The 26,529-nt window shown below is 39.2% G+C and overlaps 2 protein-coding genes across 3 annotated transcripts; both read right to left on the bottom strand.

The window, feature by feature from the left end:
- Positions 1–984: 984 nt before the first annotated feature.
- Positions 985–12,585, bottom strand: aldh3a2b (aldehyde dehydrogenase 3 family, member A2b). 2 transcript variants are annotated; one of them, XM_027019314.3, is made up of 11 exons: positions 12,330–12,585; positions 11,253–11,415; positions 10,773–11,004; positions 8,184–8,269; positions 7,098–7,306; positions 6,708–6,825; positions 6,434–6,575; positions 6,020–6,186; positions 4,747–4,846; positions 4,295–4,533; positions 985–1,997 (listed from the first exon to the last, which is right to left on the bottom strand). In XM_027019314.3, exons 2-11 carry the CDS (start codon positions 11,412–11,414, stop codon positions 1,980–1,982), a joined length of 1,473 nt encoding a protein of 490 aa, XP_026875115.2. In that variant the 5' UTR covers position 11,415; positions 12,330–12,585; the 3' UTR covers positions 985–1,979. The 2 variants fall into 2 exon arrangements, with proteins under 2 accessions (XP_026875115.2, XP_081575781.1); XM_081719655.1 differs by lacking the exons at positions 10,773–11,004; positions 12,330–12,585 and having other exon boundaries at positions 11,253–11,388.
- Positions 12,586–20,419: 7,834 nt separating this feature from the next.
- On the bottom strand, positions 20,420–24,074 carry vtnb (vitronectin b). The gene is made up of 9 exons (XM_035527506.2): positions 23,914–24,074; positions 23,215–23,334; positions 22,918–23,109; positions 22,700–22,839; positions 22,122–22,278; positions 21,869–22,024; positions 21,335–21,587; positions 20,901–21,043; positions 20,420–20,675 (listed from the first exon to the last, which is right to left on the bottom strand). Exons 1-9 carry the CDS (start codon positions 23,966–23,968, stop codon positions 20,554–20,556), a joined length of 1,338 nt encoding a protein of 445 aa, XP_035383399.1. The 5' UTR covers positions 23,969–24,074; the 3' UTR covers positions 20,420–20,553.
- Between the last annotated feature and the right edge of the window lie 2,455 nt (positions 24,075–26,529).

The following is a 26,529-nucleotide window of genomic DNA, read 5'->3' as shown; positions in this document are numbered from 1 at the left end:
CAATCTTTGTTAATTCACTCACTCAGACTTATTACACTTACAAAAAGTATGTGCCTTTGATATACCCGTCTCTCTCTTTCTCTGTCTTTTTTTTTTTTTTTTTTTGTGAAAAGGGCTTTGAAAAAAAAATTTGAAACTCCAGTCTTCATGTTATTAACGCTGATTTTTTAGGCTTCTGATTAAAAGGGTAATTTTTATCATAAATGCATAGCTAACCACACATTAAATATGGACTCTTTATACTATACATGACGGCAGTCGGGGCTTTGATTAATGTTCTCATCGAAACGAGTTTCGGCTTGCAGAACTGGTTTTACTTCCTCATTCCTCACCGGGATATGGTTTAATCTCACTTTACGACCCAAGAAAAACAATGAAGCGAAAACATTTCTCCAAAGAATTAACTAATATAGAAGAGCAGCAGAACACCAGAATGACAACATCCTATATTGTGGATTACTGGAGGAAGTAGCATGAAGCAGCATTAGACTGTGCTCTCAGCAGGGATCATTGTCATTGTGCTTCTTGCTTGAAAAGTGGCCTAGCAAGTCATATTTGTCTTTGTTATGTTTGAAGTGTAATGACTCAGTAGGGACGCTTTGGTGTTTTAAAGTCTGCATTCCTCATTACTAAAACGTTACCTTTCATATTAGTTTCACTCCAGATCCTGAATAAATCATAGTAGTTATAAATAATATGCCTTAAAACTGAATAATAATCATGGAGGTCAGTTTTCATTTTACAATGAAATATGTTAGTAGAAGTATGACATGAAGAGCTGCATCACTTGATTAACATGGATTATTTGTAGTCAGTATATTATAGTATTGGCAATGCTGAAATTTGGCACAGTGTGTTTTCAGAATGTATTGAATGTAATTCAATAAAATTACACAAGAAAGTTTTCACATATAAATAAGGTTGTTTACCTAAGCTATTAAAATCAGTGACATACAATTTAATATGAAACCACAAATTGCACAATTTAATCTCTGCAGAAAGGGGTTTATTTTACAGGTAAAAAAAAAAAAAAAATTCTACTTCATAAAATTCACTTATCATTCCAAAATCATTTACATGAAAATGAGATAGTAAAGTTGAAACATGGGAGATGTAAAATTTGAAATGAATGGTGAATAGTGACAATCCCAGAGTGCTCACAGTACTTTAAGTGAAATGATTAATAGGTCCCTGCTATGTGAATACTCAGCTTTCTGAAGCATTCTAAAACAAAATCCCAGTCCTAAACGCCACAGCACTGAACATTTTAGTGATTCCACTTCTTTAACATGCCAAACTGAACTCACAAAGTTGACAAACTAAATCATTGAGTAGAGAGTAGAGAAAAAACAAAACTGTTCAGTACTTTAACCTTGGTTTTGGAAACTATTCAATATACCGTGTTACATTTTTTGGAAACCTTAAATATTTTAGCTTCTAAAGCCAACGGATCATCCAGAATTCATTGATTATGCACAAAATCACTGTCTGTTGAACACTTTTAAAGGCAAAAATAAAATTCTTAAGTTCACACTCTTATTCTTAAAAAGTACATCCTTACCTATTCACTTAAGCATACTGTATATTTTGCAAATCATGTGTTGATAAATTGTAAATAGCCCTGAATCACTGTGAAATGTTATATTTTCCTTCATTAAAGTATTCCATTTTGAAAGCAAAAAATATATAAAAAAGCTAACAGATGGAAGCAAATAAATCATAAAGTGCTAATAACATCACATGAGGAAATCATTATTAATTAGAATGAACTTCATATGAATGCCATGAATTCACTGGAACTCCTTCATTAGATTCAAATTATTTAAAATGTCTGGTTTTACGGCCCATTAAAACTTCTGGTTAAATCAGGGAAGCAGAGCTACACATAGGCATAGGCATTGACCACGAAGTGACCAAAATCCTGGTTGGTGGTTTTCTTCAAGACTGGTGATGAAATTGTCGGCATACAACTGACTCGCTTAGTCAGCAAAATACCTCTGTAAAGAAGAGTACATGTTTCAGTAATCAGAGCAGAGGTCTATCAGTGTGTGAGCAAATGAGCTGTTTTTAATTGAAAATTTCATTTGCATGTAAACTACATCGTTCATATTTGCAGTTTTTACTTTATTGTTATCGGTTTGATATTGGAATGTCAGACAATTATTACAAGTGATCATTTTCATCTATCCATCACATTAAGCCTTCTGTTTAATTTAGACCTTGCTTGTTTATTACTACAGTTATAACAAAAACACTATTTATCACAGAATAAAAAAAAAAAATCCACATTGGTGCATCCACCAATAAGAAATAAATAAATACACTGATCAGTAGTGAATAACACTGATTATCTCATTCCATGGCATCTGCCATATGGTGGGATAAATTAGGCAGCAAGTCAGTTTTGAAGTGTTGGAAGCAGGAAAATGGGCAAGCATAAGGTTCTTTGTGTGATATGTGTACGTGTGTTTGTCACGGAAGGCTCCTCTCCCCACGAGTCACATAGTACGGTCCGGCACATGCAGGGGTTTCACATTTGTACTGTTTGTAACCACGCCCCCCGGGATTGCACACGCTTGCACAGAGTTTAATGTTGAATGTCAGTCTATTTAAACCCCTGTCAGTGTGTGTATCCTTGTTGGTCATTGTCGCTACATGTGTGTTAATTTAGATCTCTGTAGCCATAACGCTAGTATGCGTAGTCACGTGTTAGTGTATGTGTTCTTTGTCTAATGTTAATCGCTTAGTCATGTTCACTGTAGATGTTGTATGTGAGTGCCACCATCGTCGTCTACAATGTCAATAAACGTCTACAATGTCAATAAACGTTATTCACAGTCAAGGGAGTCTGTGCATCCTGCTCCGCGCCCTAGTAGCATGTTGGACCTCCTTTGGCCTTCAGAAGTACAACAATTTGTCATGTCATAGATTCCACTAGGTTGTAAAATCATTCTGATGGAATCTTGGCCCATGCACACAGGACAGATGGAGATACTGTCATGCTTTGAACAGCCCATTCTACCTCGTCCCAGAGATACTCTATAGGATGAATATCTGGGTACTGTGGATGTAAGGGAAGCAAAAAAAATCTTGACATCATATTTCTGTTATGGAACCAGTCCACGTCTATACAATCCTTGTGGAATGGTGCATGGCCCTGCTGAAAGTCTCCTGTCACTGGATAAACAGCTGCCGTGACAGGATGAGCTTGATCAGCAACAATGTTTAGGTAGGCTCTACTATCCAAACATCCATCCAGAGGTATTGGAGGACCCATGGTGTGCCAATAAAACATTCTCCACAGCATTACTCCACCTCTTCCAGCCTAAACTGCTGACACCTGAAAGGCAGGGCTTGTTGATTCATACAGCTTGAACCAAATTCTGACCCTCCCATCAGCATGGTTCAACAGAAATTTGGATTAATCTGACCAGGCAATGTTTTTCCATTTCTCAGTAAGCTAATTTTTGCACTCTTGTGCCCACTGAAGTCTTGCCTCTCTGTTTCCCTTAGACAGAATGGCACTCAAACTGGTTGTCTGCTGTTATAGCCCATCTATGCAAAGGAACAATGAGTTGTGCTTTCGGATACATTAGATGAAGCAACAGCTTTGTATTCAGCTGTAATTTGTGTGCAACCTATTTGTCAGAACAATTCTTGACATCCTCCTGTGACCCCTTCGATCATCAATGAGTTGTTCACATCCACAGGATCCCCTTTTGCTGGATTTTTTTCTCTTGATCACACCATTCTCAGTAAAGTCTTGGCAACATTACATGAGAAAACCCCACAAGGTTGGCAGTTTTTGAAATACTGGCCCCAGCTAGCATAGCACTGATGACCATGTCTTGTTTAACATTACCCAGAATACTCTATTTTCTCATTCTAATGTAGATTCATACTGAAACTGATCCAGGGAAAACTTGCTGACAATATTTTATAATGCACTCCAGGGTCACATGTCTAATTTCCATACAGGGAATGTCCAATCATGAAAGAGCAAGTGTCTGTAATAAACTGGCCATTCAGTGTTTCAGTGAGTGTGTGCTTGTGAGTGTGTAGGAGGGGTGATTGAAGAGATTATTGGTTCTCTTCTGATTTTGTACACCATTATATACTACTATATTCTCAGCTATTTTAAAACACACACACACACACACACACACACACACACACACACACACACACACACACACATATATATATATATGAGAATATAGTGACATATAATGGTGTATAAAATTATGAGGATTGTGCCATTATCTGATTATCATGCAGCAGGGATAGCTCTTACCTGCAGTATCACAGCAACAACAACAGCAAGCAGAGCAAAGAGAGCCCAGCGGCCCAGCTTGCTCAGTTCCACCTGGTTCAGGATGAAGAAGCGAGCCCAGCTGAGCTTCTTGGCCGTGTGTGGCGGGTAGCGCATCTTGTTCATGCCCTCCATCTTTAGCTGCTTGATGAGGCAGCCACGCAGGTGACTCAGCTGGTCGAAGCTGAACTTGCCGTGGTAGCTGCCCATCCCACTGTTGCCTGCAGGGAGAGCCACAAACACAGTGGCTTTCTTAATGCAATGCACTAGCTGAAACTGAGAGGACTGGCATTATAGGGAAATTATGTTAATATAAAAACATGGTCAAACATGGTTTGAACTGCAACAATAACATAAGTTTAGAGTAGCTGCTGAAACAATGCTGAGGCATTCTGCGGTTATATGCAATTTAAGGGTATATAATTTTTGCTCACCAACACCACCAAAAGGGAGAGAGCTGACTGAGAAATGGACCAAGCAGTCATTGGCTAGTACCCCTCCACTAGAGGTCTCTGTGATCATATGCTTGATCAGCTAAAACAGAATATGAGAAAAAATTGTAGTTTTGAAGCAAACAACAACTTTATTAGACCTGACCTAGACCTTATACAGCTGTGTAAAGCCACAATTGGGGATCTGTAAAGACAATTTTGAAAAGCCTTTTTTTAGGGCTTATGGTTTAACAGGTTTTTAATACGGTGAGATAAGCAGACCATTTAAAGGTTAATTTAGGCTTTTAAATGTGCTTCTAGTACTACAAATTTTAGGAGAGAATCATAATTGTCATGGTATGGCCCCCTCCTCCTAGGCCCTTCCCTGTGTGTGTGTGTGTGTGTGTGTGTGTGTCTGTCTGTCTAGCATGTTCATTGATCCTGTCACACCTATAGTTATGTTCCTTGTTAACACACATATTTAAAGCCCTGTTTTACTGTTGTTTGTTGTCTGTGTTTAACTAGACTTATGCTGTTCTTCAGCCCACTCGATTAGGCCTGCAGTTGTATGTTGTGTTTTATGTCATATTGTCGTTTCTAGTGTTTTGTTTTGCTATCATTCAGTAGAGTGTTTTGTGTTTGATTCTTGTTTGTTGTGTGTTCAATAAACTCTGTGCATACACAACAGAGCTCGCCTAGGCATCCTGCCTCTGCCTCCCTACAGTGTTACAATAACCATATGACATTTTTCAGTTTTACCAAAAATTCTGTCTGCCACTGATTATGGACTTGTGTATTTGCTAACTGTCACTCCACTCCATGGCCTTGCAGCTCTGAAATAAAATTCCCATAATCTTCTGGAGAGTCAAGTGGAGCTCAACCCTCAGACATTGCTTTCCAGATCCTCATCACCTGTTTCTAATTTCCACTGCCTATATATACTGCTTGTTATCATGTTCTTGTTATGAGTTACTAAGTATTTGCTGTTCTTGTTTTTGTTGTTTTTTATTTGCTCTTTTTGTATGTTTGCCTGGTTGTATTTTACTTTCTGGTTTTGACTGCCTTTTTGTCCCTGGTTCATCCCTTTGAATATCCCTGTTTCCATCTTATGGTGGTTTTGACCTTGGCCTGTTTGTGACATTCTTCAGTAAAGATTTACTGCGAGTGTCTCAGTGGTTGTGTTGCATTACACTAACAAATAATCATGAAGAAGCTTATCTGGTCCCTTAAATACTTATTTCAGTTAAAGTTTCACCTTTATAGGGAATTTATTTACCTTGTTGTCTGAGCTGAAGATATAGAGAGCCAGGGGTTTCTCCCTCTGGTTGATAAAGTCAATGGCCTCGTCCACATTTCCTATGCACAGAATGGGAAGCACCGGCCCAAAGATCTCCTCCTGCATGACCTTTGCCCCTGGCTTTACATCCTTTAAGACTGTTGGGGCTGCGTGGGGTAAGCACAGCCAGATTATGACAATTTTAGACCAGTTTTAGACCAGTTCATGACCATTTTTAAAGCAGATCAATTAAAAGCAACATGTTTGCATAGTATGAAAATATGAATATGTCTCTTATTTTGAAATAGTTATTGATATTTGTTGTGATTTCTGCTGAAGCTAATTCACACAGTGCAGCATTTGAACATGCTGCTGTACAGACTAAGCGCTGGCATAAAAGCCCAGTGTATTTACCAATGTAACACTCTGACTCATCATTCTGTCCTCCCATAGCTATGGTGCTGTCTTCTAGCAGTGTCATCACTCTCTTGAAGTGGCGCTTGTTGATGATGCGTCCATAGTCTGAGCAGGTTTTGGGATCTTCAGTGTAGAATTCCTTGGAGATATGAAACCCACCAAAATGAAGAAGTAGTTATTAAATTCACTTTCGCAATTAATGTGAAGTGACAACATTAAACTTTCCTTCTGATGTGAAAGATATATTTGTTTTGAAATTGGATAAAGATACCTTTACACTCTTCTTGATCTCTTCAATAATTCTGTCTTGGATGCTGGGGTCACAGAGGATATAGTCTGGGGCAATGCAAGTCTGACCACAGTTTGTGTACTTTCCCCAAGCAATACGGCTGTAATAAAAGAAAACAAACATATTTTTACCTTGTACAAAAAAGGTTACAATTATATAATAAGCACATTCAATCTATAGTAATTCATTAATGGTTTTACTAACAAGTCTGAATAAAAAAATGTATTAATTACAACTAATAACAAATGTTATCAAAAATACTTACATTAATACTTGACACAAAAATCTCTGACAGTAATGAAGCATTTATTAATGTTTTAAAACATTTATATCTAACCTACATGTCGATTCACCTGGCTTGATTGCACTCACCGGCAGGCAATGGTAATATCACAGTTCTTATCAATATAGCAGGGGCTCTTTCCACCAAGCTCCAGGGTAACAGGTGTTAAGTGCTTGGCGGCAGCCTCCATGATCACCTTGCCCACCGTGCAGTTGCCTGTGTAGAAGATGTAATCAAAACGGTGCTGCAGCAGTTCCTGGGTCTCTTGGACTCCACCCGTAACAACTGGGTAAACCTCCTGAAACAACCACCATCACAATCACAAAGCATGTGTCCATTACTTGACATCACTGACAAAGAGCTGAACTATGAATGCAGCAAACAAACATCAGTAAAAGAAGGGAACCATCAGTGGTGGTTCTGAAAACGTTTGGGTTGGTCATGTGATGACCATATGAAGTATTGAGCTTCTGCTTTCCTGAAATACTCCATAGGAGTAATTTAAAAACTTTACAAACACACCAAAGAAGTTACAATATTAAAGTTGAAAGGCTAGACAACAGCTAAAGATCCACTTTCAAGATTTAAATTGCTAGAGATTACTACATAACCACAGGTAAATAAGTTCTCAATAAAGGTTTAAAGTATGGAAAAAGTGCAATTTCTGAACTATGGTGAATAATGATGACTTAAGATTGTGCAGAAATGGCTGCCTATCCTTTTGACATCCCCAAATTGCTAAAGAAACATCACACATAACTATTTATTAAGCACCATCTCCCCATTCCACTAACATCCACTTACTCGCAAGCCAGCTAGCTTATGTTGTCCACCATCTATTTCATAAACATGTCAAATCTCAGTGTCCAGTGGTCTATTTCATAGCATGCAAGACTTAAAAGTTTTGAATCAGGCAATAATAATAATAATAATAATAATAATAATAATAATAATAATAATAATTTCAGAGACTTCAATGTTCTAAGATCTTTGTCATTCTTTTGTATTGGATCACTACATCCTTAAATAAAGCAGGTCACCAAGCTGTCATGAATACACATTTTAAAAAATGTTTGTGATCAGAGAACCCTCTAGTGCGAATCAGACTTCACTATTTTCATGAAATAGTGTTTTCCAGTACATAAACCTAATTACAGTGATTAATGATATCTAACCTTGTCAATGTACAATGGCAGGAGCGCCCCCATCACTTTGGAAGTGTGAACACACACCTCGGATGGCTTAATAACAGCAGCATTACCTAAAAGTTAAGCACATATTGTGAGCATGCAACAAAACTTAATCAGTGAATATGTCAAAGATTTACATTAAAATCTTAATGCAATAAAACTATACATAACAAATGTAAAAGGTATATGGACGATAGCCTCTATACTACATAATAGCATGTAAACTACTTGAGAGGATTATTATGGTGGTAAAGAGTACTGATGATTTGAATTGTTGTCAAAGGCAAGCTAACTTTTAGGATGAGAACATAACATATTTTGTGACACTTAGTTTGACACAGTGATGAGAAAATGCCAATCTAAGAATTTTCTGACCATGAAAAGTAAAGTTCATCCTGCTGGCTCATAAAACATGGCCTTATTTTGAGATCTGTAAGGTGGGCTGGGTGAGCAACCATGCTCTAACAATGTTGGGCCTGTGTGCAGAACAGTTAGGATCTGGCTGGGCTCTGGACTCCCCCTGGACTCCTCCTGCTTGCCATGCACATGAACAGGGCTAAGGGTGCACAGAGCTCCACGAGAGCCTCGACTGATCTCTGATCTCTGCGCCTCTGCCACACACGATTGTCATTACGCAAGACCAGATTGATCAGGTCGTCGAGAGAGGCGGGAGGTATCACAGTGGATCTGTTCATCTTTAAGGTCCTCGCTGAGGATGAGCCATCACTCCATCCACTCTCAGCTGCCACAGTGCGGAATTCAATCGCATTATCTTTTCCCCTGACATGTATTAAGGAGACAGGAAATCATCTCCCCTCCAGTGACTGGATGGTTGAAAGTCAACTTAAGGGCAGCAGCAAATTCTGCTGCAGTGGAACATACATCAGTTTGGTGCTCCCAGACCAGGGTAGCCCATGCCAGAGCCAACCCAGTCAGAAGGGAGATGATGTATGCCACCTTTGTTCGCTCTTTGGGGAACAGAGATGGCTGCTGCTCAAAAGCCAGTGAGCATTGAAGGAGGAACCTCCTACAACCTCCTGCAGCCCCAGCAGCCTCCTGACTAGGGTCAGCCAGAGGCACTGGTGTTCATGTCAGGAGGTCTGTCAGGGCCTGCAACTGAGAGAGGATCTGTTGCAAGTCCTGCTCATAACCAACAGTCACCCCCTGACTAGTCAGAGCCACCTTTACTTGTTCCAGATCTAACTGTTGAACTGGGTCCATGGCTGGGTCTTTCTGTAAGGTGGGCTCAAACCCAGGTTAGCTAGGTGATGACACCAACAGCCTACTGGGTGAGCAACCACACTCTAAGAATGGTGCAGAACTGCTAGAGCTTGGATCAGATAAAACAAAAGGAAAAAAACTAAACACCACACTGAGCGTGGAAAAAAGGAGAACAAAGGACGCCACGGGAAATGGCAACCCCGATGCACTGGGGAAAACCAAACTAAAACTTCCCAAACAAAACCAGAAAACAGGGAGGAACCTGAATGGCTAAGGGAAGCCTCGGGAGAGAGACAGACTCGAGAGGAAAAACTGGAGAGGGGAGTGGACATGTAAAAACACAAACACCCTCACAGACAAGAAGTGAGGTGTAGCATGCGGGCTCATAGACCTCAATACCTCAAGTTACCGGTTAGGCGCTTGGCTCAGAACTATGGCAAAGACCCAGCACTGAAGGACTGGCTCACTGGGCTTATATAAGGTCTAGCCCAGCTGTTGGTTATTAAGCCTAATTAGTGGCATGCCTGACTCAAGGCCTCCCTCTGGTGGCTGGAGGGGGCCTCAGCCTGGCACCAACCCTTACAAGATCAGATATTTTGCCTGATAAGCCTACAACATTCTCGTGTATCATTGTGAACCTTAGCACATAGAGATTAATGACTAAGAGGGCACTGACTCTGCTTCTAACCTAACAATGATAACAGCTATAGGGAGGGAATCTATAATGTACTATGTTCTCTTAGCAAATAGCTTTTCCAGAGGACTGGGACAAAGTGCAGTGCCACTCAGGGCCAAGTTCCTTTTCATTGATTCTCTGCAATTTGGATGCATGCATGCACATGGCTTGGATGAGAATGCATAAACCCAACAGAGGAAGACCATCAGAAAATATCACTAGATAACCGCTAATAGTAAAGAGAACATATTCTACTCTCTAGATTAATTTATGTTATAGTTTCAGTTTAAAAGACATCAGATTCATCAAAAAGAAAGGTTGTTGAAAAGGTGGTAAACTTTCACTATGTCTGATCCCTAATGTTCCACCAAAGTAGAATTCACTCATATTATACATGATGCTGATAAAGGCACATGATTTGTGTTTGCCAAGGATGGCCATCAGTATGCCAGCCAAGATAAACACGCAGATTAAACAGCATAAATGAACTGACAAAATCCTACATCTCAGCATGCTGTCTTTTGAGAAAAACACAGTGTATCAGATTGCAGAGTATTGAGATCTGTGTATATTTCAGACCAGGAATGGCCTGGTTTTGTCTTATATCATGCCATGCCTGGCACCGTAACACTCAATTGACACCCAGCATTGTCAGCTGACATAAGCATAAAATGCACCTGCTGCTATGGCACCAATGAGGGGCTGAAGGGTGACAGCCCATGGGTAGTTCCAGGCACCGATAATCAGCACCACTCCCAGAGGCTCAGGTTGGATGTACACCTCATCGGAAACGGTTAGAAGGTTTTTAGTGGCTGGTCGAGGGGCAGCCCATTCCGCCAGCTTGCTCACGGCCAGACTGATCTCCCCCTCCAGCCCCATTGTCTCATAAAGGGGGGTGCCAAACTCACTCTGACAAGAGAGAAGCCCACACAGAAAATTGCAAATGCTAATATTAGCACACATGCCAAACTTTTACAGAACTACTCTGTAGCCAAATAACATAAGCTATAATATGAATCCATTATGGATATGTTCTCACATTTTGTTGTACTGTACACAGCTGTACATATATGAATGACAATAAACTGTACTGAGTTGAATTCTGTACACCTTTTCTGTGTGATGCCAATGTAACCAGCAGTCTGGGGGCATCCCACCTTATTGAGGTCCTTTTTGAGGGCATCGGCTATTTCCTTCTGCCGCTCCACAATGAAGCGCTGCAGGTTCTTGAGCTGGTCAATGCGATACTGCAGTGGTTTGGTTCGGCCAGTACAAAAGGCCTTTCTGGCACGCTCCACGGCCCTCTGCTCTTGAGACATCCTGTGAAAGGGGAGGCCGTTTATTTCACTAAAGTTCTACTTCTGTCACATCTGAGCTGATTTCATTCATTTGAAAGGCCCATACATGGTGAGAGCCAGCTAAGCACATATGAGGAAGAAGTTCCATAAATCAACATTTTACACCCGTCAAAGCACCTAAAAACAATCAACTGAATTTAATCTAGTGAACAGGAATGTACAAAAAGCTCAGTAATTGGGACTGGTAAATGAAGAAAGGCTTATATACAACAAAATAGAAATACTGCAGGACAACTCTGATGCACAAACGTAGGCAAAAACATTTATGAGAAAAAAAACAAACCAAAGGTCTGCCCGAGACTGATCATATATGCGCTGTAGTCTAAGCCCGACTGGAACTTCAAGGACTGTGTGGAATAATCACACCAACGAATGTACCCAGGGTTACAACATTTAGTCAAAAGCAAGAGTTTAGTGTACACACTTTAATTCTAAATCTTTTTTTTTTTTTAATTGAAGTAGCCCTGAGGGCTCATTTTCAGAAGCAGGCTGTGTCATGTGACATCAGCTAGAATTCACTAATAGTGCATGTCATAGCGGATATAGCTACATCTCAAACCAGTAACTTGGAAGGCAGACTGTTCTGCAGCTTTGCTTATATGCATTCGTAGTTTTGCCAAGTAAAAAACAGCGTTAGACAAGGAAAAATAACTGTAAAATGTTAATTTCTATTAACCATGACATTACGACACAGTAATAACGTAGACGTATATGAAATGGCCTCTGAAACGGAATAGCAAATCGTGAGCTATTTACAGCGTTTCAGTTCTTTGGCTTTGAAAACGGATACTTGATATATGTAACATTAGCAGAACAGTGAATACAGTGTATCTTCTACGAAATAACGACGCAAATTGTAACAAGTTGAAACGTTACCCTAATTCAGTTCCGTCTAGCACTTAGGAGCTCCACCGAACTTGGCGATTCCCGATACTTCTATCAGGCAGAATGATGCTAGCAACCGACCATGGTAAACATTGTCCCGTTAATAGTACGGCAAGAGGAGAGGGTGGGAAGATATGAATGGGGGAGTGGATTAAGGATGTCGAATGCTTCGAGCTCAGTTTATCATGCTACACATATAATGGACTGTTAAATATTAAGCTTGTTCTTACAGACGGGTACATTGAGCAAAAAAGTGTTAAGACTAAGCATCTGTTTTGACGTGTCATTCTTTGTAGCCAATAACATGAAATCACGTGAAGCGTAAAGGCGTGTTTGATGGTTATTTTATTAAGGTTCATAACAACGATAGAAACAAATTCTTACGATTTTGGATGCTTTGGATTTAAATTTTATTGTGGGACGGTTTACAGGAAGTTTCGTGTTTTATGAACCATTTTATGAAGCCAGTTTGTTGGAGAGAAGGATTTGATTGGTCTCTTCACATGTCACTCAGATAGTATCAGCTATAAAACGAATGGCTGAACCCGTAGACTTTTGATTACGGTATAATTGGAATTATGTCTTCATTTTAAAGGCACTTTACTATATTATTGTTTTATATTTGTTTGTTTGTTTGTTTGATTGACTGTTTTCTTTTTAACATACAAACTCCTCATAATTAGTTATTTTGTGGTTTGGATATAAAGGCCAAATAAATGCTTGCAAATGCAGCAATATGATACAATTTACCAATAGTAGTTATATTATCCTAACAGAAAAGATATTATATTTTAATATACAAATATATGGTTAATTTTCCTATAAACACATTTATGGTGTCTTCTTTACCTACACTTAAACACTGTAAAACTACTATAAAAGTTGCATTAAATATTAAATATTTAAACATTGTGTCTAAAAAACTACCTGGTAGGCAAGTAGGTGTATCAGTTTCCAATTTCAGGCAAGCATGCAAATTTAAATACTGTGATGAATGAAGTAGAATCAAGTTAAAACATAACTCTTCTGCTCTGTCTACTGTTATTGTGACCTGTAGCAAGGTCCTCACCTCCTTTAACATTGGTGGAATGTGGAAAAACAATTTCCAGTCAGCTAAGATACTCATCACTTCTCTAGTCCTACTATCAATCTTTTCAATGACAAAATCCAATATATGCTTGTTTTCAAGTTGTTATAAAAATCAAGGATGAGTAAACACTGTTAATACAGCATACTGTATATAACTGGAGTATAGTTAAATACTTGGTTGTTCTTGGTAGTGAAAATGACTTGGAATTTAGAGTGAATTCTAAAATAAATTTCAGATATGCTCTGAATAAAGTTAGAGTCTGATATGCAAGATGAAGTGGACAAAAAGAATGACATTGTGTATAACAATTAAAAATGCTGGACACAAAAACATGAGGTACTTAATCTCATCATTCAGGAAACTCTAGCTTTAAACTGCAATAACCACCTCACCAGCACTGAAAAGCAATTCATCTAACTCTCAAACACAGCTATTCAAACACATATTTGACATGGATTTGTGCATAATCTATCATAGCTCTCAAATCTCTTTTAGTTGGAGTCCCATGGCATAATGTTGGACCCATATCAAAAATTCTCTCTACTACCACCATTCCACAGAGCACACTATTTGACACCTCTCCTTGAGATTTCTCCGCAGGTTGGTGGGATATATTGTGTGTGTTTCCACATCAAACAGTGTAGGGCTGTGGTGTTTGCATATTGTGGAGGGGGGAGAATCTCAATGGCCATGACACGTCATGAGCACCTGTGTGTCAGTGGCATGCCTTCAGAAAGAGGAAAAGACAGAGGATCCATTGCACAGAGGTCAGCACTTCCTGGTACACAAACACACACTCACACAGACACACACACACACACACATACACGCACACACAGACAAATGCTTACAGGCCACCATCACATACTGGTTTTAAGACTTAGAGAATATAAAGTAAAATCGTATGGGAAAAAGGACTATCATCTCCTCATATAAACATTAACTTCTCTATCTTGCAGTTCTTTTCATTTAGGGAAGGGAATAGTGCATGTGGTTCTTTGTATATTCCATAGACCTAAATAGATCAAAAGTATACTTCCCCTCACTTGGGACACAGACAGTCCCAGTAACTAACAATTATCCTGTCATTCAATTACCTTGTCTCAGTACTAAGCTGTATTTTAAATACTACACATTGTAAGCATAGTTGAGTCTACAAGGGGCTCCCCTGCACATGCTCATACTAAAGATAACTGCTTTAGCGTCTCCTTTTTTCTTCCCCAGTTCCACTTGTGCCGTATAGTACATACAATAGAATTTGAAAATATGAATAAATGCATTTTAATTTCAGGCTAAATAAATGAATATTTAATACATATCCCTCCTTAGCATTTTGGAATCACCATGTGTGATCAGCCAGCAATGCTTTCTAGGCTTTCATGTCAGTGCTTAGAACTTGAAAAGGGCATTCCTATTTAGGATAAGTGTCTTCCAACATCATAGCATGATTACAAATTCAAAAGAGTCCACATAAACAAATATGTATCAAGTGTAACTACAAAGCCATTGTGAATGGTGAAGGCGGGTTGAGTCAAACATCATTCAGGTACAATCCATAGTAATCTCTGAACATACTGAACACAGACGTTAGGGTTCTAGGCTTCTGTGCCGTTTATGTATTTCACACTTCACACCTGAGCAGGGTTAGGCCATTAAATGAAGAGGAACGGTACAAGGGTGAAGAAAGTATTGTGCAATGCCCTGATCAATACAATCTGCTGGTAAGAAAATACACAATTTTAAACAATGACTTTGTTCGTTTCTTTTATCATGTTGGTCATCTTGGGCAATCTTTATAATAATATTATCTAAACTGTAGATGTCACTTGGTAAACAGGTAGGGGACAGGAAAGCTTGTCCATGCCTTTGCCTTGGTTCTAGGCCCAGAAAGCCCCCAGCATAATGTCTTTGAGGAGACTGGCATGAAAAGTCTGACAGACTTGGCCATTACTGGGTGACAGATACAGCACATGAATCAGATCTATTAAAACTGTTGATTTTCCTTTTTTGTTTTATTTACAGTTCCTATGTGTTTAGGTCCTATGTGTCTTAGTCTTGCTATGTCAGGTACTCATGTACGTCTTTTGCATTTGGCCAGACTGGTTCAGGGAAAACATACATTTACATTTAGGGTATTTAGCAGACACTCTTATCCAGATCAACTTACAAAAGTGCTTTGTTATTTATTCATAGAATATATCCTAGTACAGTACAGTAGGTTAGAGTCCAACATACTAACTAGAATCCTATAGAAATACAGGGATCAATGCTGATACCTAGAAATACAAAATACATAAGGTCTATCTTAAACAATGATAAGTGCAATAAAAAATAAGTGATAAAATTTGTTAAACAACATCAGTGTAATAAACAATACCCTACAATAAGTACTAATTTGGTCAGTCAATATGGGAGCAGGGTCAGTTGTCATTTAAATATTCCATGAATATTCCACCATCTTAGAGCCAGGACAGAAAATAGTCTCGATGCTTGTCTTCCATGAGACCTGAAGCATGGCATTTCAAGCCGAACTGTACTTGAGGTTCAAAGTACTCGAGGTACGGATCAGGCTTTGATCATTGACCTCATGTATGAAAGGACTGGTCCATTTTTGGCTTTGTAGGCAAGTGTCAAGGTTTTAAATCTGATGCGTCCAGCTACTGGAAGCCAATGAAGGGAGTGCAGCAGTGGAGTAACGTGTGAACTTCGGAAGATTGAAGACTAGTTGTGCTGCTGCATACTGGACAAGTTGTAGAGGTTTGATGGCTCTTAGAAGAACACCAGCAAGTAGCAAGTTGCAGTGGTGTAGCTTTGAGATTACAAGAAACTGCACAAGCACCTGGGTAGCTTCCTACGATACAAAAGAGAAATCTGCAAGTCCAGGTTAGATTTGAAACATGAGTTGAGAACGACCTCTGGTTGTCCAAAGTTATACCCAGGCTACGGGCAACTTTGGATAGTGATACCAGGGAGATCTCAAAGGAAACTGTGAGGTCATGGTAAGGGTTGGGAGTACCTGGGATGTTCAGAAGCTCGGTTTTACTGGGGTGGAGCTTCAAGTGGTGGGCTGTCATCCATGATGCAATGTAAGTGAAGCTTGCTGAGATATGTCTGGAGACCTGCATGTCAGAGGGAGGAAAAGAAATAAATAATTGAGTGTCTTCGGCTTAGAAGTGGTAGGAGAAGCCTTGAGAAGATATTACATCACCAAGAGAAGGAGTATACAAAGAGAAGAGAAGGGGGCTTAATACTGAGCCCTGTGGAACGTCAGTGGAGAGTCTACATGGTTTGGATGTAGATCCTCTCCATGTAACCTAATAGGACTGTCCCTCCTGATAGGACTGAAACCATCTCCAAGCAGAACCAGTCACACCAAGCCTGGAGAGAACAGAGAGAAGAATGTTGTGGTTCACTGTGTCAAAGGCTGCCGAAAGGTCTAGAAGAATCAAAACAGATGACATTTTGGCAGCTTTAGCAGCATGAAGTTTCTCTGTCACTGCTATGAGGACTGTTTCTGTAGAATGTGCCGGTTTGTAGCCAAACTGATTGGGATCACATACCATCACCAGACCACACTCCTTAGTAATCATGATGTTAATTTCTGGCCTTATGCAATGGTGACTGGTAGGGAGGCAGATGCATGTGCGGAGAAGAGAGATTTTTTAGGGGCAAATCCAAATTCAGAGTCGTTATAGCAGTCCAGGTTCAGTTTACCGATGCATTGAGTACAATGCATACATGAGCATACATGATCAAACTAACAAAAACGCACAAAGGCAAACAGGGAAAGCAGGCTATAACAAAGAAACTAGGAAAAAACATACGGGGGTATGGAAAAACAAACCGCTAGAATCACAAAACAATTGAAGACTTCGAAACACAGATGGACTTTCAGACATTCACTAGATTTCCATACAGCCAAACAATGAACAGCCAAGACACAGGAACAAGACAGGGTTTAAATACATGAACTACCAAGACTAGAAATGAGGAACAGGTGTTGAAAACCAAATGAAGGACAGAGAAAACAAAACTATGGAATAGAACCAAAACACAAGACAGGGAAACCATGGAACAGGGATGCTAGGAGGGACTAATTGTAATATTTGCCCCATTAAAAAGGTTTTCGATTTTGTTAATTATCTCAATTCTAATATTAGTAATGTATGACACATGACCTATGTTGTTCTGTAGTTTGTTGGGAGGAAGCAGGAGAGTGAACTTCAGGGCCTAATGCAAAGAGCTTTCTCATACCTGCTGAACCAGTACCACACCTCAAACCAGCAAGTTCATACTCATGGGGTAGTGTGACACAGGGATTTCATGTGAAAAACCTGTCACAGATAGAGTTCTGCGCTATGGAGGGATTCATGAGGATGTTAGAAGATGGTAATGAGATATTGGATTAGTATTATTTGGCTGTCTATTTTCTTGCAATTACATTCCTTCTCTTCTCCTCATGCACAGGTATTCATAACAGACAAACCTCCTCCAACCCTCCAGCCAAAGCCTGATTGTTTATTTCAAGAACACAGTATTGACTCCCTACTTTCTCTGTAGCTGCAGCATCTTGTTCTTAACCACGTTTCAGGTGATACTCCTGTAAGATGCAGTGAAATTATCAACTAAGACCAGGAAAAATCTTTTAACCCTGTATATGTATGCAGCACACTGTGTGTATTATATATTCAGATAGGCATGTCCTGAAACTGTCATGTTGACACAGGCTGAGGAGGGCCTGGCCACACAGAGGAAGCTGTGTATCATGGCCCTGGCAGGAAGTGAGAGAGTTAAGATGAGCACCATTGCAGATGAGTTTCTGAAGGAGTTGGGTAGCCTTAACCGCTGCCTTCTTGACTTAGGTGGGTCAGAAGACAAAATGCAATCACTCAGTACCTGATTACCAAATAAGTTCCAATTGTGGGCAGTCAAGGAGTAATTTTGATAGAAATTATTCACAGACTTTGTAATGTTTTGATGGATTCACTGCCAGTCCCCGAGCAATGCTTGAGGAGTTTAATAATTTAATACCATTCCTTATTGATTCTAATCTCACTCCAGAGCATCTGTGCTTCACAGGTAAATGTATCTCTTCTCTGGCAGACCCTAAAAAGAAAGGAGGACACATACCATTCAGGGACAGCAGGCTCACTAAGCTTCTGTTTGACTGTCTGGGGGGTGTTGGCATCACACCTATGGTATGCTAGTGATTCTTAAAGGAGAAATAGGCTTGCTTTGTTGTTTTTGTGGAATCTGTGCATTTCTCTTTCAAGATTGCATTTGTGTTTCCCACTGCTGTCACCCAACAAGAGACCATGAAAACACTGCGCTATTCCTGCAAAGCAAAAAAAACAAAACAAAACAAAACCTTAAAGCCAAACATGTAAGGCACAAACCATCAGGGTTGCCCTATATACAGATTATATACACACTGTACACATTGAAATATAGAATATCACTGCAAGATAATGGTTCATGGGTGTATGTGACATCACTTGTCACAATCAACACATGCAGCTCATGTAACACTTTTCTTAACAAGACCTGCATCAACACCTGGTCATGAGTCTTTTGGGTAGTCAAGAGTCTTTCAGCCAGCAGAGGGAGCAGCTTTATCAAGAGAACTCCAGGCTGCTATGCAAACTTGGGGATTTGGAAAGGTAATAAGGGTCATGTAGTACAACATTCTGGGCTTTGTGGGTAATCCTTTCAGAATATCCATGCAGCAGACAATTCTGGGGTATTACTATTGATGTTGGATATCCTGGAGAGCTGTGAGATCTTCTCAACACATTGCTGCTAATCTCATTTGAGCATTAAGATGTTTTTCTCTAAGGTTCATGTGTAGCTCCCCACAGACGGACAGCAGTCACTCGGCGCTCTCCATGAACAATGGTGGGTTTATTGGGATCACTTTCTGCTGTGCTTATCAACCCCATCTTAGTAGGACCCAATCTGGCGCTCCTATCTAACGGTAAGTCAGTTATAATATCATACAATCTCATTTCACTTCAGTATCACTTCATGCCATTTCAGCTGGGTCAAGCCATTTACCATGGTGGAATATTCTGGTCTTAAAAGGATTTATGGAGCATTCATCTTATCCATATTACTTTCTTTTCAGATGCTGTCTTCAAAGTAAATTTCACTTAAGTGACTTATTGACTCGCAGAAGGAGTCAGTACACCATAGAGAAGACATTGTATGCAGGTGCATACTGTTCTTTCTAGGGACAACACTGCCCCTCATGGCAAGCAATAGGAGCAACACTGGAAGAGGGAGCTTTTTACCAAGTACTTCTAACCCAGTATGACTGGTTCAGTATGACAGGTGAAGCGCCAACACAATGCTCAGACTTATTCAGTTTCCACAAATTCAATAATATGAAATATGATCATATTTTATATTTCGACGGGGCTGTTGAACCCCTGAGCAAAGCCCTTAACTCTCACTGCTCAAGTTGTACTCAGTCATAATTGTAAGCTGCTTCAGGTAAATGTATGCATGTTCTCCTGTCATTGTTCATTCAATAAATATACTATACTTATAATGCTTGTTAGTCAAGTGATATTCTAATTTTTGCTAGATGTGAAATAGTCATGTTATTAAACTGGCAACTTTCATAAGTTGAGACAGAATTAATAGTCATTAACAAATTAATTACAATTATTTTCCCCTTATTTTTTAATCAGGGTGGTGCCCCAATGAATCTATATATAAAAGTGTTAAAACCACTACATAATAAATACCCACTAAGTGCAGTTTACATTGAAATACAAAAATAAACTTCTTTTTATTTATTAAGTTTAGGATATGGGTCTGGTATAGCTATAGATATTTATCAAGTAACACCCCATAAAGATAATAATGTGTGTGTGTCTATCTGTCTGTCTACTTAACCTTTGGATCCTAGAGTGTTTTGATGGATAACAGGCAAGGACTAAATAAAAGGACTTACACAATGATGAAAAACACAAACAAACAAACAATATATGATGAAGACATTTCATTTTGTCTTATGATCGCTTGCAGTCATGATGAGACTAATTTACATAGTGCTCAATAACTATGTATGGTGCATAATGTTTATTGTTTTCAGCTTCCAGTTCAATTAGACTATCTTTCTCATTTTTTCTCTGCCAAGTCCTTTTCTTTACATCCCAGCCAGTACTTGCCAATGGATCTTGGGAAAGATGGCTTTGCATAATCGACCCGTCTGGTCTGCAGATCCACTCTGTAGTACTTATCTAAATTGGATTGATACATAAAAACAATCAAGTAGTCAGTTTACCAACAATAACATAGTTCAATATTAAAATGCTAACATAAACAGCATACTATTATGGGTGTTAACACATTTTAACCCTAATGTAACATTTTGCAAAAGTAATCCAATGGGGTATTACAAACGTTCCTAGCACCAAATTGCAGTTTTGTAATGTTTGTCACAATAACAGCTTGTTGGAGGGTACCATTCTTGAAGAAGTAGACTTTCTGCACTGGCACGGCCTTGTCCTGTATCTCAACGTCAGTGTTGTCCATGCAGTCAAAGAGAGAGGGGCATCTGCCACGCTTTTTCTTTAGATCTTTATCTTGTCTTTCTGCTCCAAAATACCTTCCCAAGAGAAACTTATTTTATTATCTCTTAGTAACTGTTAATATGATAACATATAGGAATCCATCCTGTGCATCTGTGTGCATCAGATCCATAGTCAAATAAACTTTTCAGTACAAGTGTGCACATAAACTGGTACATAAATGCATAAACTCAGCAGAACAAGCACTGAGAGTTCTATATCTCTCCACTCCTCTTAACTCAGATGCTTGAACTTCAGCTGTTCACATGATCATCTGGGGTGAATAATTTCAACAAGAAACATAAATATGCCTCCAACCGAGAAGGTACCTCTCTTCATAATCCAAGCCGAAGTCTTCCCAAAAGCGTGAGGGACTGCCTCTGCCCCCTTGGCCCCTGCCCTTCTTTCTGCGGCCTGGCCGGCTCCTGCTGTGGCCCCCTCCTACTGGGCCTGCAGTGGGGGCCCATGGCTGGGAGGGCCCAGGGCTCACATACAGCCTGCCAACCATAGCAGCATCTATTGGTGGTGTGATGCCCACCCAGTCCCTGGCGATGGATCGGGGGCCTTTGTGAGATCCCTCTACTGGGGTGAGAAGGCAGAGGTGCATATTTCATAAAGGAAGAAATTCAGGATCTTAGGATTTCACTTCAGCTGTCGGGTTTTTCTAATAGGGCCAGGTCAGCTGGTAGAATTCATTATTGCGACCAGCTATGTGATACACAAATATGGTAGGACAGTTACTTTTTGACCTGAACATTTATGCTTCTGTGTATAAGAGACAGGAGAGGTAAATCCAGATTTGGGGACCTAAATACACAGTGCAGAGGCCAACACAGTGCTGTCACGCTTTCACACACACTTACAGCCTTGGAAGATCAAAGCAAACAGGTCGGCCCAATCACAATCACAATAGAGATTAGTGTAGCTCGTAAAAAGGACGGAGGGTGAGGACTTGGTCATGCCGAAACACTCTGCATGTGATGGCTGATGCTTGAATTCATAGTAGTAGTATTTGTCATCTGTAACCACAGAGGAGTTAGTAGCCATTGACATTCATGGTGTCAATTACTGCCTGATAACAAAAGAACGATACGTTAGTGTCACTGGTCCACACACCTTTAAAGAAATACACTTTCTCCTTCCCAAGGTGGCTTGGAGCAGGGAGAGCAAATGCAGCATCAATATTATTTGGAATCCCCTCAAAACCCACAGAGATGTTTCTGGGGTAATCCTCATCCAGGACATTGTCATTAAAACGCCAGTACTGGTTACCCTGAGTGGTGTCACACACACAAGTGTTCAGTACCTTCATAAAATGAGGTAAGCTACTTATTCATATGGTGGAATGTTTCTAATTCTCAATGTAATAAAATATTCCAGTGAAACATTCAAATTTTTTGAAGGGGGACATCTGTTAAGTGGTCATGTTGACTGTAGGATTGTAAATAGAATTAATGTAATTAATTTAATTTAATCAATTTTTATTTTTACAATAGTTACTAATGAATACATGTTTAAATTATCTCATTAAAAATGTAATTAAACACAAACACAATAAATCCTACTTCAAACACATTTTTAAGGTCACAAAACCCTTGGGAGATCCTTTTATCCGAATGGTGTATAATATCTTCTGTAAATTTGATTATCTGTGCAGAATATTTCTATGTTCTTCTTGATAGCACAATGTATACCTTGAATAAGTAAGTCTTTCCCTCACAATTGAGTCGAGTGAAGGCCGCATCAATGGGGCCAGAAATACCCCACACATCCTTGATGAGTTTAGGTGATCCTGGCATCACAGTCTTCTCGTCCAGCTCAAACGTGTATTCACCTATCATCAATGACAGTCATAATCATTGCAGGTATACTGACATCCAGTGTGAGAGAGAATAACAACTAGTGATTTCACCTCTGAAGGCATAAATGGACTCATTCTTCAGCTGCAGGAAAGCATCGAAAGACTGTCCACTGCAGGTAACTGCCTCAGTGTTTGGAGGCAGGGCATGAGTGGTGGTGTAGGGGTTTATGGTTAGGCTGCCTGTCGTATTCACCTCAGCCAAGGGTTCTTCCTCAGAAAGGTCAAACACATCTCCACGGGTAACTGGAGATTAAACGTGTATTAGTCTCATGTGTTTCAGGCAATACCTTTTGAATATAGAGCTTTTTGTACTCATACTTTTTGTGTACTGATACTCTTCACTCTTACTTTTAGTTTGACATATGGTGTCGAAGTCATTACAACAGCTTTGGTAATACTTGCACAAGGTGTCACATTGACACTTCTTTTGGGAGTTGAAGCCTTCCTTACAACGTCCAACACACGATTCTGAGCAAGAGCATTATAGTGCATTATAAGATGTTAAAGAATGTAATGATAACAAATCCAAAAAGTAAGAAAAATCCAAAAAGTAAGAAAAAATTCCTGTAGGGGAGTCCTTTTGCTATCAAGAAGAATAGTCTAATGAAGGTTCTGTAAGAAGCAATGGGCACCAGAGTTATAACCGCAGAGACCGCCCTACCAGTAATGCTGAAAATGTTTTCCTTTGCCACAATGGGTTATTAGTGCTTGGAATTAAGGTTCTTTCAAAAGGGCACAGTGACAGGGCACAATTAAAGGTTAACGACTGCAGCTCTCCAGCGATCAAAAGTCGAAGTTTGTTGATACTCTATCCAGGTGCAACATGAAAACAATTGTGCAACCTTTAGTTTCTAACTACTACCTAAGGTTTCAAGGGACATTTGTTTTCATTTTGAAGCGTTTTATTTAGTGTATATTCTATTTAAACTTAGAGGATCATTGACTTCAAACTTTCATATAACACCAGGCTAAACTTTAATGAACTGAAACTTTTGTGTGTGAAACGTGCGTTTTGTTTAAAAGCCCACAAACACGAAATCCACTTACCCTCTGCTGCGAAAGCTGTCGCTACAGCAAGCGATAGCAAGATGGCTAATTTCATGTTTGGAAATCATGCGCTGTTTCTCGAACTGTTTGTAGTGCGTTTAGCGGTTTACCTCCCCTCACTGTCACCACTCTGGGATGTGCTCAATAGATCGATCGTTTCAAAAGTCATTCACCACGATGTTTATTTAATGCGTTTTACTGGAACAATCACTGTTCAGATATAACTCCCAGCTAGGACAGTAAACTAAAAACTAGACGCTGGGTTGTCGGTATGCTGTGATTGGAACAGACACCAAATTTGGAAGAGTTTTAGGTTAATCTGAATGATTGTCCTGGCCCGAATAATTAGCCTATCGAATTGAGCGTTCATTTTGTGTTCGTTTTTTCCACTTCCCTGTCTCTTTTTCCTTTGTTAGTCTGACTTTTACAGTGTAAAATAATAACAAAACAAAAAAAAATAACCACCCATACAATTAGTATCTAACGCATACAATTAGTATCTAATATTTATAGTGATTTACAAGCCTACACAGAACATCGTGACTGCATCACTTTGTTACATCTAACATTTATAACATCCTATTTAATGATACATTTACAAAGTAGCCTATAGCTATTTGGGCTCGTTATAGGCTAGTTAAACGTGTGTGAGGTCTGACTGGAGATTTGCTTGAGTATTTCGTACACTGGCGGAGGCAATTCGCTCATCAGACATTGACCCTTGGACCTACTGAAGCTGCCAGTGACGACCTTAAAACAAACCTAAACTCTTACAATAAAAATACCCCCTTCCTCTGCCTGTCTGTTTTGAATAAAACATGTAGTTCTACACAAGTGATTGTTACATGTAATAATGTGGCCTTTTTAAAAATAATATTTTGGTTTTATCTTTGGTTACTGAGGTCATGTTTAGTATCAGGGTAAGAAAATGTTTTATTACATAGGTAGTTACATTTATAATACACATACAACAGGTATTTAAAAAAAGGTGTGTGCGTGTGTGTGTGTGTGTGTGTGTGTGTGTGTGTGTGTGTGTGTGTGTGTGTGAGGGGGGATGGGGGTGGGGGGTGGGTGGAGATAGGCTACAAAGTGACAGGATAGTGTTTCAAAGGACATTTACATTACACCAAACAGGCATTCCTTTTAAAGACTTAATCTTCCACTCAAAAAAAACATAGATGTCAGAAATTCAGTGTAACACAAGTAAGTGCTAGAGAAGGAGCATGGCTGCATAACATTCTCAATATGGCTACAATAAAATGGAATATGAAATAGCCAGTGAGTGAGCCAGAGAGTGAGCCAGGACAGGGTGTTTACTGCAGCTAGGGAAGCTTACTGTCTTCATTTGCTGTGACCCTTGTTTCACCTAATTTGATGATTGCTGAATAACTATGCATTACATTATAGTTCAAGATAAGATCTCAGTGTTGATGCAATGGAATTTCAAAGAACTTTTTCAGCAAAGCGGCGAATAATTCATTCAAAATAACAAAGGGGCTCAATGTGCAGAAACAGACACCATCTTAAATGACAAAGAAATGAAGATTGGTTTCTTACATTGAACTGATAAGACAATTGCTGTGGAGGCACACTGTATAGAAAACTTGCAACCAAAGGCAACCTGTTTGTTGGTGTACATGTGTGTGAAATACACATTATAAATTGCATAAAATATGCAAGTTCCACCTGCATTTTAAACAGAATGTGAAACTCTTTGGGGTTTGGGGAAGTAAGAGCTTCCATGCTATCTCAGCTTTTCATCACGAGATGGGTTATGCTATATAGAGCAGTCAAGAACAGAGAAAGGCTAAAGATATTTGGACTGCATTTTTGTAACATTTAATCTTAGTTTTTATGTGATATAAAGAGTTGTGTGGTAATGAATGTGATACATTCCACCACCACACTACTGCTTTTACCAAAATGCAAAAAACCTGAAGAACCAGGAAGGAAAAATATTTTTCTTGTATATATACCTGCACACAGACTCCAATGTCCTATTAAGAAGCAGTTTTCAATAAGGTTTACAGTTAATGTTATTACTGAACCTATTTATTTTTATAGAATATTGTCATATAATTGTCATCTATAAAAATTAGACTGTGTATTAAAACTACATTTTAAATATATTGCACAAGAACTAAAGAAATGCATCATGTTTTTAAAGCACTGATAAAAAAACTTAGAGGAATTATGATCAAGTATTATGCCTTATGGTAATTTATTAATCTAGTTATCGCTTCAGGAAATCAGCCATCTTTTTCTCTATTATCATGATCTCATTATCAGGGTCATGAGACCATGCTGTCACAGTAACCACTGCCATAAGTCATAGAAATAAGTCAGAAAAAGCAGATGTACTGGAATATAATATGATAGTAGATATGATAGTAGATATGATACTAGGTGTTTTTAAAGTGTTCTTGTAATAAACAGTTGTATTTACAAGTAATTGAATCAAAATCATAACACATGCCAGAATGACACTGTGAGGTTGTTTAAGTCATGGGTCTTTTGACCCCATTTACTAAAAGATACAATGCAATCTCTCTTTGAGAGATAGAGACGGGAACACAGGAGGGACTAAATTGATATGATCAGGATGGCTAGAATGGT

This window comes from Electrophorus electricus, chromosome 8, assembly GCF_041902795.1.
Source record: "Electrophorus electricus isolate QZ-2024a chromosome 8, ASM4190279v1, whole genome shotgun sequence".
Lineage (NCBI taxonomy): Eukaryota > Metazoa > Chordata > Actinopteri > Gymnotiformes > Gymnotidae > Electrophorus > Electrophorus electricus.
The sequence above is the reverse complement of the archived record's forward strand: the minus strand, read 5'-3'. Positions and strand labels throughout refer to the sequence as shown.

What these genes read in the sequence shown, in the direction of transcription:
- aldh3a2b (XM_027019314.3), bottom strand. Translation starts at nt 11,414, where the DNA reads ATGTCTCAAGAGCAGAGGGCCGTGGAGCGTGCCAGAAAGGCCTTTTGT. An exon ending in GATATTACCATTGCCTGCCG is followed by an intron (nt 6,826 to 7,097) that starts GTGAGTGCAATC and finishes CTTTTATTACAG; the next exon opens with CCGTATTGCTTGGGGAAAGT. An exon ending in AGATCAAGAAGAGTGTAAAG is followed by an intron (nt 6,576 to 6,707) that starts GTATCTTTATCC and finishes CATATCTCCAAG; the next exon opens with GAATTCTACACTGAAGATCC.
- vtnb (XM_035527506.2), bottom strand. Translation starts at nt 23,968, where the DNA reads ATGAAATTAGCCATCTTGCTATCGCTTGCTGTAGCGACAGCTTTCGCA. An exon ending in CACCATATGTCAAACTAAAA is followed by an intron (nt 23,110 to 23,214) that starts GTAAGAGTGAAG and finishes TTTAATCTCCAG; the next exon opens with TTACCCGTGGAGATGTGTTT. An exon ending in AGTCTACTTCTTCAAGAATG is followed by an intron (nt 20,676 to 20,900) that starts GTACCCTCCAAC and finishes AATCCAATTTAG; the next exon opens with ATAAGTACTACAGAGTGGAT.